We start from the raw sequence: 15,076 nt of genomic DNA on the forward strand, positions 1-15,076 counted from the left end.
TAGTAAGACTCAGATGAGTCAGCAACAAACTGATCGCTGTGTAATTTAAAAAGGGGAATGTTTGGAACTCTGCTAGAATATGGAACTTGCTAGCACAAGTTAGGAAGGATATCATTAAAGAATATATCCTCTCCTGCCTCCCTAATCATCCCCACATGCATACCAAACTTCATCTAGAAATACACAGCCATTTTTTAATAGCTCAGTCGGTAGAGCATGAGACTTTTAATCTCAGGGTTGTGGGTCGATCAAGGTTCCTGCATTGAAGAGGGTTGGATTAGATGACCCTCATAGTCCCTTCCTTCCATGATTCTACAGTGGTACCTTGGTTCTCAAACTTAATCTGTTCGGCTCCCAAAACCGTTCGAAAACCAAGGCGTAGCTTCCAATTGGCTGCAGGAGCTTCCTGTACTCAAGCGGAAGCTGCATCAGACGTTCGGCTTCTGAAAAACGTTTGGAAACCGGAACACGTACTTCCAGTTTTTCGGCAATCGGGAGCCAATTTGTTCGAGAACTAAGGTACCACTGTGTAAGCATGTCTTTTGATGGGCAGAAGCAACAGGGATTTCTGCAGTTGCTTCACTTCACCAGAAGAGGTCTATATTGCACAATTAAATGGTGTTCGATCCATCATTTTAAGTGTTAATGTTGAAAGTTTTCTTGGAGGCGGTACATAGATTTCAAATACATGTTTGTACAATTCAGACTAAGAGAATGGTTAGATACATAACTAAATGCTTATTCCAGAGGTGCTAGGAAGCTTTAACAAAAAAAAATAAAGAATGTCCATCATTCTGAAAAACGACCCCATCACAGTTGCAAAATGTTAATTGGTTTAAGGACATAATTGCATGAATATAGTGGTATTACTAATCCATCTTAATCCACATTACACTAGATTAAGGATATGCACATCAGTAAGAAAAAGAAAGCTGTGCAACAACACTAAAGCCTTGGCTAGTTGTGGTTTTTTTGAAATCTCACCCTTTGGTTGCTAACAGGGGAGGAAGACAGATTTCACATGTTTAAATATGGAAGATTATCTCACCAGAAGGAGAACACTATACTGCACCCTTCTGGGTTTTCGTGTACATTACAGTTTTTTAAAAGACTGAAATTTGGATTTCAAACAAACCAGATAACACTAGTATTTATTTATTTTTGTCCTGGCATATTGCCCAATTACTCCCTGGAGTGCAAGAACCCAATCTGGGGAAGGCAGTTTAATTCAATGGAAAGGCAAACACAGTTGTAAATCCCAAATCTATCCTTTTGAATCAGAAGGTTGAAAGAAAGGTGATGATTTATATTCCTAGACCAGAGTTAGAAAGACTAGAGTGCTTATGGTATATATATGATATATGTGTGTGTGTGTGTGTGTGTGTGTGTGTGTGTATATGATATCTATATATATCTATCTCCAGCTCAGAACAACATCAAATTTCATTGCAAGCTCAACATGCAACTTTTCATATGAAAATTATATGCCAATATTGTTTCAAAGCATTCAAAATTGCTTCTAATAGTCTTACTTGTTGTACACCAAAAAGAAGCACAATACATGAATCCTGTTAATTAATCACAGAAAAAATGTGTTTAACAACATTCCAAGGATATGAGGTCCAGTAGAGAACTATGAGTCCTGTCATTCATGCAGAGCTGAGCTACCATCTCTGCCCGAAGAATCTCATCATCAGTCATTCCTAGGAGAAATTGAAAGGTAAATTAACAGAACCATATAATACATACCATAAGATAGGAAGCGGAGGTGGAGTTATTACTACCTAGAAGTGCATTCAGTTTTACATTAAAAGAGTTTTAAAAAAATACTATGACTGATTTTTTTTAATAAAAAAAAATTGGGCTGTTAATCCAGAGTATCAATAAGAACAAGGATTTAGAGCAGGCACAGGCAAACTCGGCCCTCCAGATATTTTGGGACTACAGCTCCCATCATCCCTGACTACTGGTCATGTTAGCTAGGGATGATGGGAGTTGTAGTCCCAAAACATCTGGAGGGCTGAGTTTGCCTGTGCCTGATTTAGAGCCTTATTAGGGATGGTTGAGGGAACTGGGCATGTATAGCCTAGTAAAGAGGAGACTGAAAAGAGATAGGATAGCCAGCTTCAAATATCTATAGGTCTGTCACAAGGAGGATCGAGCAAGCTAGGACCCAAACCAATGGATTCAAGTTACAAGAATGGAGACTGACTAAATAAACACAACTTAGTGGGCAACCACAACTTTTGGCTTCCACCAAGAGGGACTAATAAAGGCGAAGGTCCCGAGAAACAATTCAAGAACATGAAGAGTTAGCAAGTGCTTTTGGTTGAGGTTTCCATCACCATTCCTACCTAAACACTGGTGCCTGTGACCACTCCCACCCCGACATAGATATTACTAGGAGTAAAGCAGAAAGCAGAAAGCCGATTAATCTTACCCAAGTGTAAACGGAGACTTAAAAGAATGACAAGAAATGTTAAGGCGCCTTCTAACATCGATCTCTCATGCTCTGAATCTAGCACTGTATTCTGATGTTGGGAAGCCATTGTTAAGAGGTCAACCACCTTGAACCTACAGGAGAGGAAAAGATGAATTTTAGAAAATCTAGTACGGTTAATAATTTGAGAACATTTCCTGTTGCTCCTCCAGGAAGCTCACAAGGCTCCCAGGCATTTGCCCATGCAGACGTGATCAACTGGAGACCCCTTAACTTCACACAACGCAGCAGCAGCGAATATTGAAGTGCAACTTACTTACTTGCCCAGATATTTTGATGTTCGCTATCACTTAGCCTGCTTGTTTTTGGTTGCCTCTAACTGTTTTTATGAGGATGACTATTACTCTATTGTGGTTTTGGCACAATATATTTTACTCATGCCTAGTGTATACCACCATGAGATCTATGAGGATAAACAACTGTCTATTTTTTTAAAAAAAGAAGTAACAAATGTCTCTCTGTGCCATTACACTCTGCAACATCTGACGCACAGTACGAGATTCAACCTTCCATTGAAATTTTGATATTTAAAAAAAATGGGTTATTGCACACTTTGTGCTATGTTTGCCTACAGATAGCTCTACTTTTCTCCTTCCCTACATGCCCCAGAGCTGCCATGCAGCATCTGTTCCTAATACACAGTCTGTCAGCCTTTCACCAAACCTTAACACAGAGGGAGCAGGTCGGAGGGTGCTTAGATACATTTGACACTGAGTTTCCAACTAAATGCAGTACAGTGGTACCTCGGGTTAAGAACTTAATTCGTTCCGGAGGTCTGTTCTTAACCTGAAACTGTTCTTAACCTGAAGCACCTCTTTAGCTAATGGGGCCTCCTGCTGCCATCGCACCACCAGCGCACGATTTCTGTTCTCATCCTGAGGTAAAGTTCTTAACCCAAGGTACTATTTCTGGGTTAGAGGAGTCTGTAACCTGAAGCATCTGTAACCTGAGGTACCACTCTACAGTGGTACCTTGGTTTACAACCATAATCCATTTGTAAACCAAAACAGGTTGTAACCCAAGGCGCGCTTTCGCCAATGGGGCCTCCCAAAATTTTTTGTTCATAATCCAAAAAAAAAAAGAAAAACAAAAAGAAAAAAGGCGGGGTGTAATCCAAAAAAAGGTTGCAAACCGGGACACGCACTTCCGGGTTTGATGTGTTTGTAATCCAAAACGTATGCAAACCAAGACGTATGCAAACCAAGGTACCACTGTACAGTGGTACCTCGGTTACATACGCTTCAGGTTACATACGCTTCCGGTTACAGACCCTGTTAACCCATAAATAGTACCTTGAGTTAAGAACTTTGCTTCAGGATGAGAACAGAAGTCACGCGGCGGCGGCGCGGCAGGCCTCATTAGCTAAAGTGGTGCTTCAGGTTAAGAACAGTTTCAGGTTAAGAACGGACCTCCAGAACGAATTAAGTACATAACTAGAGGTACTACTGTACTGTGAAATGCCTGCTGCCCGTCTCTATTCCCTAGGCCATAAACAAAGGATGGGGAGGAGGGAGAACACTGTCTCCATAGCGCCGGAATGCATTTCATCAGCCACTTCTTCAGAAACACAACAGCGCTACAATACTAAGGCCAGAAAAGAGAGGATGCACACATGTGAATATGGGCACATTAAGGCAGATGGGCCGTCGCATCGTCGGGATAAACATCAGAGCACAAGTGCTGCTGCATTTTATCCAGGAAACTCAGCAGTGCCCTGCAAGAAGCTGGAGTGAAGGCACCATTTTGCAATCAGCTCATGACCCAAGGGAAACCGATATCCAGGCAAACAGAAATGTGCATGATTACTTTTAAACAGCAAAAATATCTTTCCAATGAGTATTACATGCTTTGTTTGTCTGTTTGATAACCCAGTTTGAACTAGAACCATGGCACAGAGAGGGTGGGGTTAACCCACCGACGCACCCCATGGATAAAAGCCATCCGCTCAAAGTTGCCACTTTCTCCAATGAGGGGATCCACTGCTGGTGTCCAAAACTACTCCCCTTCAATGGCAACCCAAACTGTTTTACAAATATTCCACTCTCCATTCCATGTCTCCAGACATCAAGATAATCAAAACAATTACCGTATTTTTCGCTCTATAGGACGCACTGGACCATAGGAGGAGGAGAACGGGGGGGGGGGGGAATCTCCATTTCTCCTCCCGCTTCACTGAAGGGGCGCTGCGCAGAGGGAAAACTGTGCAGCACCTCTCCAGTGAAGCGAAGCCTGGAGAGCAAGAGGGATCGGTGTGCACCGACCCCTCTCATTCTCCAGGAATCAGGCGGCTATCCGCAAGCCTTCGGAGCACAGCGGGAACTCCTGCTGCACTCCGAAGGCTTGAGGATAGCTGCCTGAAGCCCCCGGAGCGCAGCACGAACTATCCCTGCAAATGTGCACAAACTGTTTCCGGTGCTCCTCCGACCTGGAAGTGGGTCCCCACGCCACACTGCACTGATAAGAGTGGGTGGCGGGGGTCTGGATAAACGAGGATCTTGGGCCTTATCCGGCCCCCGGGCCGGACGTTGGTGACCCCTGCTTTATTGTGTCTGCTGCTGACGACTACAGATTTATCCCTGCTTGTAGATTTATCTTAATACCACTTCCTTTTAAACACTCTTCCAATTGTTCCCACTCACTTGTTACTATCTATTTCTTCTTTTGGCTGCCGTGCATACTAGTTCGACGTATTCTATTAGTTTAAGCAGCCATTGGTCCTTTGTCGGGATAGCCTTCTCTTTCCACATTTTTGCGTACACTATTCTTGCAGCTGCTGTTCCGTATAGAAATAAGTTTTTAACTTTGTTTCCTGACCTACTATTGCTAACTGGAATGCTTCTGGTTTTGGAGGGGGAAGTGCACTTTTTAAATTTGTCATATACCATTACCCAGATTTTTTTTTTTTTTTGCAAATTTTCACTGCCACCACATGTGAATTAAAGAGCCCCCTATGGTGTATTTAAACCACAAGGCAGACATTGCTTAGACGGTGTGTTCTTTTCAACAGTATCTTACCTTTCAAAAACTGAGGAAATGAAATAATCTGGGTCAAGTCTTGAAGCGCAAACCTGTTTTCCGGAGGGGGGGGGGGAGAAAATATATATATTAGTTATTACTGTTTAGCTATCTAATAACATAGAGCAGATGAAGTTACAAAAAGTACTGACTTACCTGTAACAGATAAATGTCAGGATCAATCATGGAATTACAGAAGTGGGACTGCACATAAGTCATGGCTTGTCCTTTAATCTGCAGGCCGTTCCTTACCCACATATTACTATGGATTTCAGAGAGGCTTGCCTACCAGAAAGAGCAAAAAGAAAGCTGTTTCAGCTCAACATGCTACCTGTTGCTTAGGCATACTATTTTGCAGTGTTAAAAACTTGAAAAGCTGAGAATATATTTTTGTAGCTGATCACACAGCTTTTTGCAGAATATTTCAATCCGTGGTGGCACACTAGACTTCGGAGGCACTGCAAAACCAACATAGCAAACATAGCAATCTTTCTTCCCTGTGACTTTCACTAATGCATAGAATGCCATCCAGACAAAATGTCAGCCACAACCAAGTATGTAATCACATTTTAAACTGCAACCACTGAGCAGTTGTTCCACAGGATCTGAATATTTCCCCTGCTTATTTATACCGCCTAACTTTTTTCTGTGTTGTGTTGTTGACTGTGGGTGTACCTGCTTACTATTTGCAATTACCGCTTTACACACCACAGAAGTGATATATGCAGAGAGAGAAAAATACTTGGCCAACTTACCTGAATCTGAAGTGGGTGAACCATGAGCTTCATCAACATCTCCTGGTCTGGAAGGAGGGAATCGAGATCTAGCTCTTGGCATTTAACAGCCTACAAACAAAATATGTACATATTTGATCTGGACTTGTCTACCTAAATAATGCCTCTCTCCCCCCACCCCCCAAAAAACCTATTCTGCAAAAAAACATTCACTTACCTTACTTAGAAACATGGCATAGTAACGATGCAGAGGCAGGTGAAAAGTGACCTGATTAGGAGTCGGCTGCAATGGAAACAAAGGTTGCTTACAATTCAAAGGAATAAACAATTCCATTTTGCGCACTATTAAATCACTCATTATTTCCTCTCTTCTGGTAAACCCCAAAACTTCAACATGGGCTCATACACTTCTGCTTTTACTCCAGAAATTGTGGCGCTGCGCTCTTTTATTGCTACAGACACAAAAGCAACCCTCCACCAGGTAGCTTGGCTCAGGGAAATCTCTTGCAATAAGAGAGGGTGGAATGGAGGCACATGCAATAAAGGTTTGAAGGGAAGATGCTTCCACATTTTAATACAAGACCCTACTCCGTAATGCAAAGTCAAATACATTAGACACACAAACCTCATCCACAAAGTTGATAGCATCAAACCAATCCTGGAGTGCTTCTAGGCAGTACCTAACAACGTTTCGTGTGTATTCCTGCGTCTCCTGAAGCGGGATACAAAGGTTGAACAAATGGAAAAATGAACTCTCTAAAGTTAAACGACACAGCAAGCTTCCCTTCCCTTTCCTCTCCTCTCCCAATGTATGATTTGGAACTTGAGTCCTGTTTCTAGTCTCACCTCATGTACACCCTCAGGGTTGAGAACCAATCTTTATTTATGGATATGATTGACAATCTGATATCTGGGGGAGGGGGGTGTTTCAACCTACTGATAACAATTATACGATAATGTGTGATCAAAGTAAAAGAAACAGAAACCAAAACTAAACCATGGTCTTTGACAACAATTCTTCAGAAATGTTAACTCATTCTGTGCTCTTGGGAGTGGGGGCTGAGAGAATAAATGTACTTTCAAACTGGAGTCACTTGACCTCCATTTCTATGTTTGATAAAAAGGCACATTTTTGAAGGTCTTCCATCAAAAACATGAAAGCATTCTATTTATTATTTGCACAACATAACTAATAAAGCACCTGAACACATTTTCAGTAACAGAACAACAGATTAACTGAGCATACCCTCAAAAGGAGTTTTACTGCTCACCTTGACGAGTATAGTTGATTAAATAAAAATTTAAGGGTGTTAAGCTAAGAGCACAATGCTATCATATTAACTGCAAGGTACACAACAGGCCCTGGGGAGTGTGTACCAGCTTAACACAAGGAGAGTGTACAACTTTCTAAAACTGCATATTTCATATTTAAAATATTTAATCACTAGAGAACCAAAGGGGGAGGTAGTGCTCAGCTTACCCTGATTTTGCAGTGTGATAGTAGCCCCCACATTGGCTGGGCACAGGCCTCAAGCTCAGCGGCAAAAGCAGCATAGTAGGTCTGAGATTCAAACTCAACATGCTCATTAAGTTCTCTCTTGTTTAAATTCATTCCTTAAAGGATCAAGACAAAGTTGCACAAAGTTACAGCTAACCAGTACACCATCTTTTTCGCACCGTACACAATTCAAACACACAGAAAAGGAAAGTTAGTCATCAAAACCCTATCTAAGGTAAAAGGTAAAGGACCCCTGGATGGTTAAGTCCTGTCAAAGGCAACTATGGGGTTGTGGCGCTCATCTTGCTTTTCAGGCCGAGGGAGCCAGCATTTGTCCACAGACAGCTTTCTGGGTCATGTGGTCAGCATGACTAAACTGTTTCTGGCGCAATGGAACACTGTGACAGAAGCCAAAGCGCACAGAAAAGCTGTTTACCTTCCCACTGCAGTGGTACCAATTTATCTACTTGCACTGGTGTGCTTTCGAATTGCTAGGTAGACAGGAGCTGGGATAGAGCAACAGTAACTCACCCTGTTGCGGGGATTCGAACTGCCAACCTTCTGATCAGTGAGCCTAAGAGGCTCAGTAGTTTAGACCACATCGCCACCTGCATCCCCTAAACCCTATCTAATACAGGTATATATAGTTGGACAGTCAATACTAGGGCAAATTAGCAAAAGCGACACATACCTTGGAAAAATGATACAAAGTTCATCCATGTTACTAATAGCCTGTGGTCTTCCAAGAATTTCTTAGCCACGCTCTGATGTGAAAGGATATTTATAAAGTCGCTGACAAGTGGCCAGTAGGTGTTGTTCTTGAGTAGAGCTTCCCCACAGTTCACTACTACATGCAAACTGTTTTCCTCATCTAAAAGGCAAGTAAAGTGGTTTTGAAGACATAAATGTTAAGACTGCCAGTGTTAGACATACACACTGAGCTTCTACCTGTATCAGTACTTCCTCATTCACTTTACAACCACCTTCCTTGTTTCTCCCAAACCTCACAAGGTGTCTGCTTGCTAGTTAAGTTCCATGCGGACTTCCCGGATGCAGTGAACTCTGAATCTGGTCTTTATGTCTAAGACTACAGCAGTAATGATCATCTCCGACATTTTCTCTCTTTTACGCAAAGCAGTCTCTCTGTCTGCATGTTCTGGTAGAGGAACTGGAAGGGGAAGGATGATGGGGCTGTTTTCCTTCTGTTATAGCCATTTTTCACTCTTTCACCTGGAAAGCTTAAAACAGACCTTCCTCCACTATAGCCTATGGGTGGGTAAACTGTGACACTTGGGTCTAATTTCATGGGAATGCAGAGGATGGGGAAACAAGCTGGAAAGAAGACAGCAGGATAAGAGAGACGAAAGGGTGGCCCATCTTGGACTCTAGCCCTGCCGACTGCTAGCATGGAGTCCAACAGATTACATCCCCTTACAGAAAGAAGCCTAAATGCAGGCTGAGAATATTCTGTGTGCGCCTCTCTAGTGCTCTTAAAGCAAATTCTGAATTTGACTCACCTTGCAGCTCACTTTTAATAAGGCAACTCTCCATCATGTACAATAGGACAGTAACCATAATATCAAGCAGCTGGCATTCCTCTGTCACTTGGCGTGCCAGCTCCTCGTTGCTGAACAATTGGACACTAATATGTACTATTCTGTTAGACATGGTATCCGATTCATGGCTTTTCTTCAGGGTTTTCATAATAAAAGCATAATGCTGCACAAAAGTTTTAGTAAAAGCAATCTGCAGGGTATAAAATAAAGGTTAGCGTTACCATTTGCATTCCCAACCCCCGAACAAGTCTCAATAAGAAGTGTTACTGAAAGTATATTAAACCAGTTGTTGCACAAAACCAAGACTAGTATACCATGCGGTGCAATTACTTTCCCAGTACATGTTGCCCAATCCAATTATTTCAATGTACTTTATGTGTGCCTCACTCTGCTATGAATCAGGCTATACTTCTAACATAAATGTTTTTTTCAAATCTGTTAATGAGGACCAAATGTCATCTAGAGGACACAATGGGCATGTTTGTACAATTACATCTCAATGTAACCAGGTGAAATATGAACAAACTTTCTGCCCCTGAACACAGTCATTTCACTTCCATTCTGTGTCCAGGGCAGCTATCTACCAGCTCCATCTGGTACGCAGGCTGAGACCCTACCTGCCCACGGACTGTCTCGCCAGAGTGGTGCATGCTCTAGTTATCTCCTGCTTGGACTACTGCAATGCACTCTACGTGAGGACACCTATGAAGACGACCTGGAAACTACAACTAATCCAGAATGTGGCAGCTAGACTGGTGACTGGGAGTGGCTGCCGAGACCATATAACACCGGTCCTGAAAGACCTACATTGGCTCCCAGTATGTTTCCGAGCACAATCCAAAGTGTTGGTGCTGACCTTTAAAGCCCTAAACAGCCTCAGCCTAGTATACCTGAAGGAGTATCTCCACCCCCATTGTTCAGCCTGGACACTGAGGTCTAGCTCCAAAGGCCTTCTGGCGGTTCCCTCATTGCGAGAAGTGAAGCTACAGGGAACCAGGCAGACGGCCTTCTCGGTAGTGGCACCCACCTGGTGGAACGTTCTCCCATCAGACGTCAAGGAAATAAACAACTATCTGACTTTTAGAAAAACATCTGAAGGCAACCCTGTATTGGGAAGGTTTTATGTCTAATGTTTTACAATTTTTAATGTGTTTTAAGCTTCCCAGAGTGGCTGAGGAAACCCAGCCAGATGGGTGGGATATAAATAATAAAATTATTATTATTATTACTTTGCACAAGGAAACAAGCCAGGAAGTCTTCAGCTAAGTATAGTTTCCTGTTACAACCCAACCAGGAAACAATGGTTAATGTATCTGGAACAAGCTAGGAATTGTGAATTGAATTGTGGCTTCATATCCTGAAGCAGTTAGCCATAGTTTGCTGATTCAGATGAAATGGAAAACCTAGAGTTAACAGAAGACTTGCAGGTTTATCTGTCAATCCGACAAAGAGAGAAGAGAATCTGCTGTGTGAAAGGGGAATGAGCCTTGTTCATAATGCAGCTTATTAAGCAGAGTCTGAACTGGCACCTGTTATCATATATGATAAGCCCTTAATAATAAGTTGGAGCTATCCAAAGCACTCAAGTGCTAAGAAACCATCAAATGCGTACAAATCTTAACCTTTTCTTGTGGGCTCCATTAGCAGTTGAAATTTTGCACTGTGTTTCAGAAAACTAAAGGGGCAGCTAGTTTCCACATCCTAGCTCTGCAACTCAAAGAACAGTAACTGCAAGCTATTGCATGCCAACCGTGAGGAAGCACCAGCTACGCAGACAGCACTCCTTCCAATTATGGCTCATAAAAGAAACAGGCATTTTTACAGGTTTTAAAATTTGTTCCTTCTAACTTAGTCTGAGCTATTTATGTTCTTCTGCGCTATTTTCAACCAGCAACCTTATGCTGCAGTAAAAATAAATAAATGCTGCATTCGAAGATGTTCTGCAATACCTACCCCGTGCCCAATGTAAACTGCAATGGGGAACTGTATGCAAACTGAAGCGGGGAAGTGTTCTGACAGGAAAGGAAAGAGGAAACACACAAATACCTTATAATCCTGATCTGGAAGCATGTTGAGTAAGAAAGTTACCATCTTCTGGGGAAATTCATATTTTATTGTCCAAAATAATAATTCTTCTAGAAAACATTTATGCTTCAAAACATCCATAATGGATTGATCTGTACAAAAACAAGTAATAAAATGGGAAGGAGGTTGTTAAGAAGTATTGTTAACTCTTTAATAGTTTTCTACTAACAAAAAAGAAAAAGTCTGGAGTTTATGACTAAGAGAAAAACTAGATTGGGCAAATCAGTACATCTGGCTGGCCCAGGGAACTTTATTTTCAGAGGGTTGTTGTTGTTGCTGTTGTTTTGCAAAGAAGACTTCAGTACAAATCTTCCATACAATTCAAATCACACACAGCAACTACAAACCCCATCATATAAACAGGCCGGTGTTTTTCATCTCATCTGCTCAAAGCTTAAAAGGCTGCTTAAGAATTAGGTACCATAGTTGCAGAAAATGGAGGACAGGAAGAAAAGTGTACACAATAGCTTGCTGATCATTCATAGTGAATAATTAAAGGTTACAGATACAGGAGGATACAAGCAATGATCTGCAACCGACAGGTTGCCCACTGTGCTGGGGCCACTTATCTGGTACATACGGGCACTGGTTAGAATTTCAGCTTTATTCTGTTCCTATTATTCTACCGAAGTCAAGGCCCTCCAAACCCACAATCTTGTCCTAAAGTAGATCCAGCAAGCATTAAAAATCAAAACACACACTATTTACCCTTTTCACACAAAATAGCCTACTGTTTTTAAAAAGTACTGTAAAAAGGTGTGTTTCTGAGTACTGTAAAGTAATAGAGAGAAAACCAAGACATATCTAAATTAATTGTTTTTCCTAACTACTGATGGCTGAATGGCTTGTGGAGGGTTGTCTTTAAGGATAACAAAGTGTGCATAATAATACTGAGAACCGGCACAACACATCCATCAACTGCAGTTTGACACGAACCATATCCATGAAAACGATGTGCAAATTATACTAATTGCATGCCATCTGGCAGCTAGGTTACAATCTTTTCTTTCTTTTTTTTAGACAGTCATCTTTCATGTCTTGTCACATCGTTCAGTGCAATTCTGAAGGGGTCAGCCGCTCATAACAATTTGCACCGAGGTTTCTCAAACAGCAGGGACCCGTCAATGCACCCCGGGGCAATTTCAGAGGGGCCTCAGTGTGCCCAATGCCTAGTCGCTTGCCTGTCCTGCCCCCAAAGGTAAAGAGTAAAGGGGACCCCTGACCGTTAGGTCCAGCCGTGACCGACTCTGGGGTTGCGCGCTTTATTGGCCGAGGGAGCCGGCGTACAGCTTCCGGGTCATGTGGCCAGCATGGCTAAGCCGCTTCTGGCGAACCAGAGCAGTGCACGGGAACGCCATTTACCTTCCTGCCGGAGTGGTACCTATTTATCTACTTGCACTTTGAGGTGCTTTCGAGCTGCTAGATTGGCAGGAGCAGGGACCGAGCAACGGGAGCTCACCCCGTCACGGGGATTTGAACTGCCAACCTTCTGATCGGCAAGTCCTAGGCTCTGTGGTTTAACCCACAGTGCCACCCGTGTCCCTTGTCCTGCCCCCTAGCCCATGCCAAAGCTTTCTAGTTGGACCAATGCCTGGAGCTCTATGCTTGCTGAGTGAAAGTGAAAGTGGCCAGGAGAGTGGAGGAAGGGAAGGGAGGCCTCCAGGGGTGTTGCTGAAGAGAATTAGAAAGTGAGATATTATAATTATAATTATTAGTGATAAAATAACCTGAGAATAGAAAGTAAGGCGCTAGAGAGTAAAGCTGCTAAAGGAGGAAAAAGTGAGGGGGAAAGGAGCAGAGAGGAGGGATGAACGAAAATGATTGGGGGGGGTTGAAATAAGGTACAGAAATAAGGTACAAGTTGAGTATGAAAGGAGAATCAGGAGAAGAAATTACAAGGTGAAAAAGTTACGGGGAATGGTTAAGGAAAAATATAATAGAAAAAGCCTTTTCCATGTAGACCCTCAAGTTCAGCAACCTCTGCCTAAAACAGAGGTGGTGAGTCACAAATACCTCCAGATCAAATGCCTGTACAGTGGTACCTCGGGTAATATACGCTTCAGGTTACAGACTCCGCTAACCCAGAAATAGTACCTTGAGTTAAGAACTTTGCCCCAGGATGAGAACAGAAATTGTGCGGCGGCAGCGGCGCGGCAGGCCCCATTAGCTAAAGTGGTGCTTCAGGTTAAGAACAGTTTCAGGTTAAGAACGGACCTCCGGAACGAATTAAGTACGTAACCAGAGGTACCACTGTACTTAGCTTGTAGACAGCTGAGCCATGGAATTCCTTGTCCCAAAGAAAATATTGTGTAATACACACACACACACACACACACACACACACACACACACTTATATTTTAAGGGTTGTATCAAACACTGCAGCTCTGCTGCTACATCAGATTTCTATGCACACACCAGAATTTCCTCTTCTGCTCTTGTCCTCTCCAACCCCCCATGCACCCTCAAAATCAGCTCCAGAGAGTTGGGGGACCTACCAAAGAAGATTATGGGGGGATGTAGCGGAGGGGGTGTGTGGAGAGGAAACAAAAGCCCCATATGATACAACTCTAAGTACTCTCTTCATCGTTTGATCAAGGGGCATTTTGCAAACTTACTGGCTGCTTACAGGAAACATATGCAACCAATACAGCAGCAGTGAATTCTGGTGAAAGTGTGTCATGCCGGCATATTTCTCAGTCTTTTCTCATACTGCATTCTTCAGCCAAGACTGATCAAAAACTGATCAGGCTTGGTGACATCAAGATACAAAAACACGAAAGTAGCTGACAAACTATATGCCATGTACCTTTGGTGCTGCTGCTTAGTTTTACCCTCTTGCGTTTCCCCACGTCTTGGCCACCATCCTGGTCCTCCTGAGATATGGGAAGAGTTTGAAAGTGGATCAATATAAAATGTCTAACTGTCAAAGACTATATATGCTATGAATATGCTTTTCAATGAAAAAAGAATGAAACAAGAAACGGTTTAATTATTGCAGCAACTCATTCCAATAATACTGTAGGAACTCAAACTCTTAATAACATATTCTTCATTGGATTGGTCTTAATAATCTTCCTGAAACATTCCTTCCGCTGCTTCTAATTATGTTTACAAATGCATAATCTGAACTATGGTGATTGTTATTGCTGCTATTTGATTCTCTATGAACTGACTTCAACTTGTGGCTTTAGAACCAAAACAAAGAATGGCACATCTACCAATTGATTTAATGGTTTTATTCAAGTTCTGGAGTTAAAGGTATTACATGTCAGTTGCCCCAATCCTAAATATATTTACTTGGATGCAAATAGTTTTAATGGCACTTGCTTAGAAACATGCACACTTAGAAATGTGTGCACAGTCTAAGTAGAAAGCGATCATAAAACATTTGAATGCTTAAATACTATTAGTATTTTCTAATAATTAATTTTATTCAGCAGCACAATGAATAAAATGAACATACTTGGCACCAGTATGTTGAAAGCTTGGATAACAGAAAGCTATTGGGGTGGTATCTGAGTGGTAAGTCTTTCCTAGTAATCTATCCACCCTAGATGGCAACCATATATAATTTTGCATCCCTTGCTTGTTCTCATAGTCTTGACTATAGATACACAATTATCACTAAGTAAAGGTAAAGGGACCCCTGACCATTAGGTCCAGTCACGGATGACTCTGGGGTTGCG

General features: G+C 42.2%; 1 protein-coding gene across 1 annotated transcript in view; it reads right to left on the reverse strand.

The window, feature by feature from the left end:
* UBR3 (ubiquitin protein ligase E3 component n-recognin 3) overlaps positions 1–15,076 on the reverse strand; it is an 89,066-nt gene that overhangs the window by 56,750 nt on the left and 17,240 nt on the right. Inside the window, exons 6-17 of the mRNA XM_053359955.1 lie at positions 14,197–14,263; positions 11,350–11,480; positions 9,265–9,493; positions 8,439–8,618; positions 7,730–7,863; positions 6,875–6,961; positions 6,467–6,532; positions 6,271–6,360; positions 5,672–5,800; positions 5,516–5,568; positions 2,441–2,574; positions 1,618–1,703 (exon numbers count right to left, since the gene is read on the reverse strand). Of these exons, the coding sequence (XP_053215930.1) occupies positions 1,618–1,703; positions 2,441–2,574; positions 5,516–5,568; positions 5,672–5,800; positions 6,271–6,360; positions 6,467–6,532; positions 6,875–6,961; positions 7,730–7,863; positions 8,439–8,618; positions 9,265–9,493; positions 11,350–11,480; positions 14,197–14,263 (1,386 nt within the window). The remainder of the gene's footprint in view (positions 1–1,617; positions 1,704–2,440; positions 2,575–5,515; positions 5,569–5,671; positions 5,801–6,270; positions 6,361–6,466; positions 6,533–6,874; positions 6,962–7,729; positions 7,864–8,438; positions 8,619–9,264; positions 9,494–11,349; positions 11,481–14,196; positions 14,264–15,076) is intronic.

This window comes from Podarcis raffonei, chromosome 1 (assembly GCF_027172205.1).
Source record: "Podarcis raffonei isolate rPodRaf1 chromosome 1, rPodRaf1.pri, whole genome shotgun sequence".
Taxonomy (NCBI): Eukaryota; Metazoa; Chordata; class Lepidosauria; order Squamata; family Lacertidae; genus Podarcis; species Podarcis raffonei.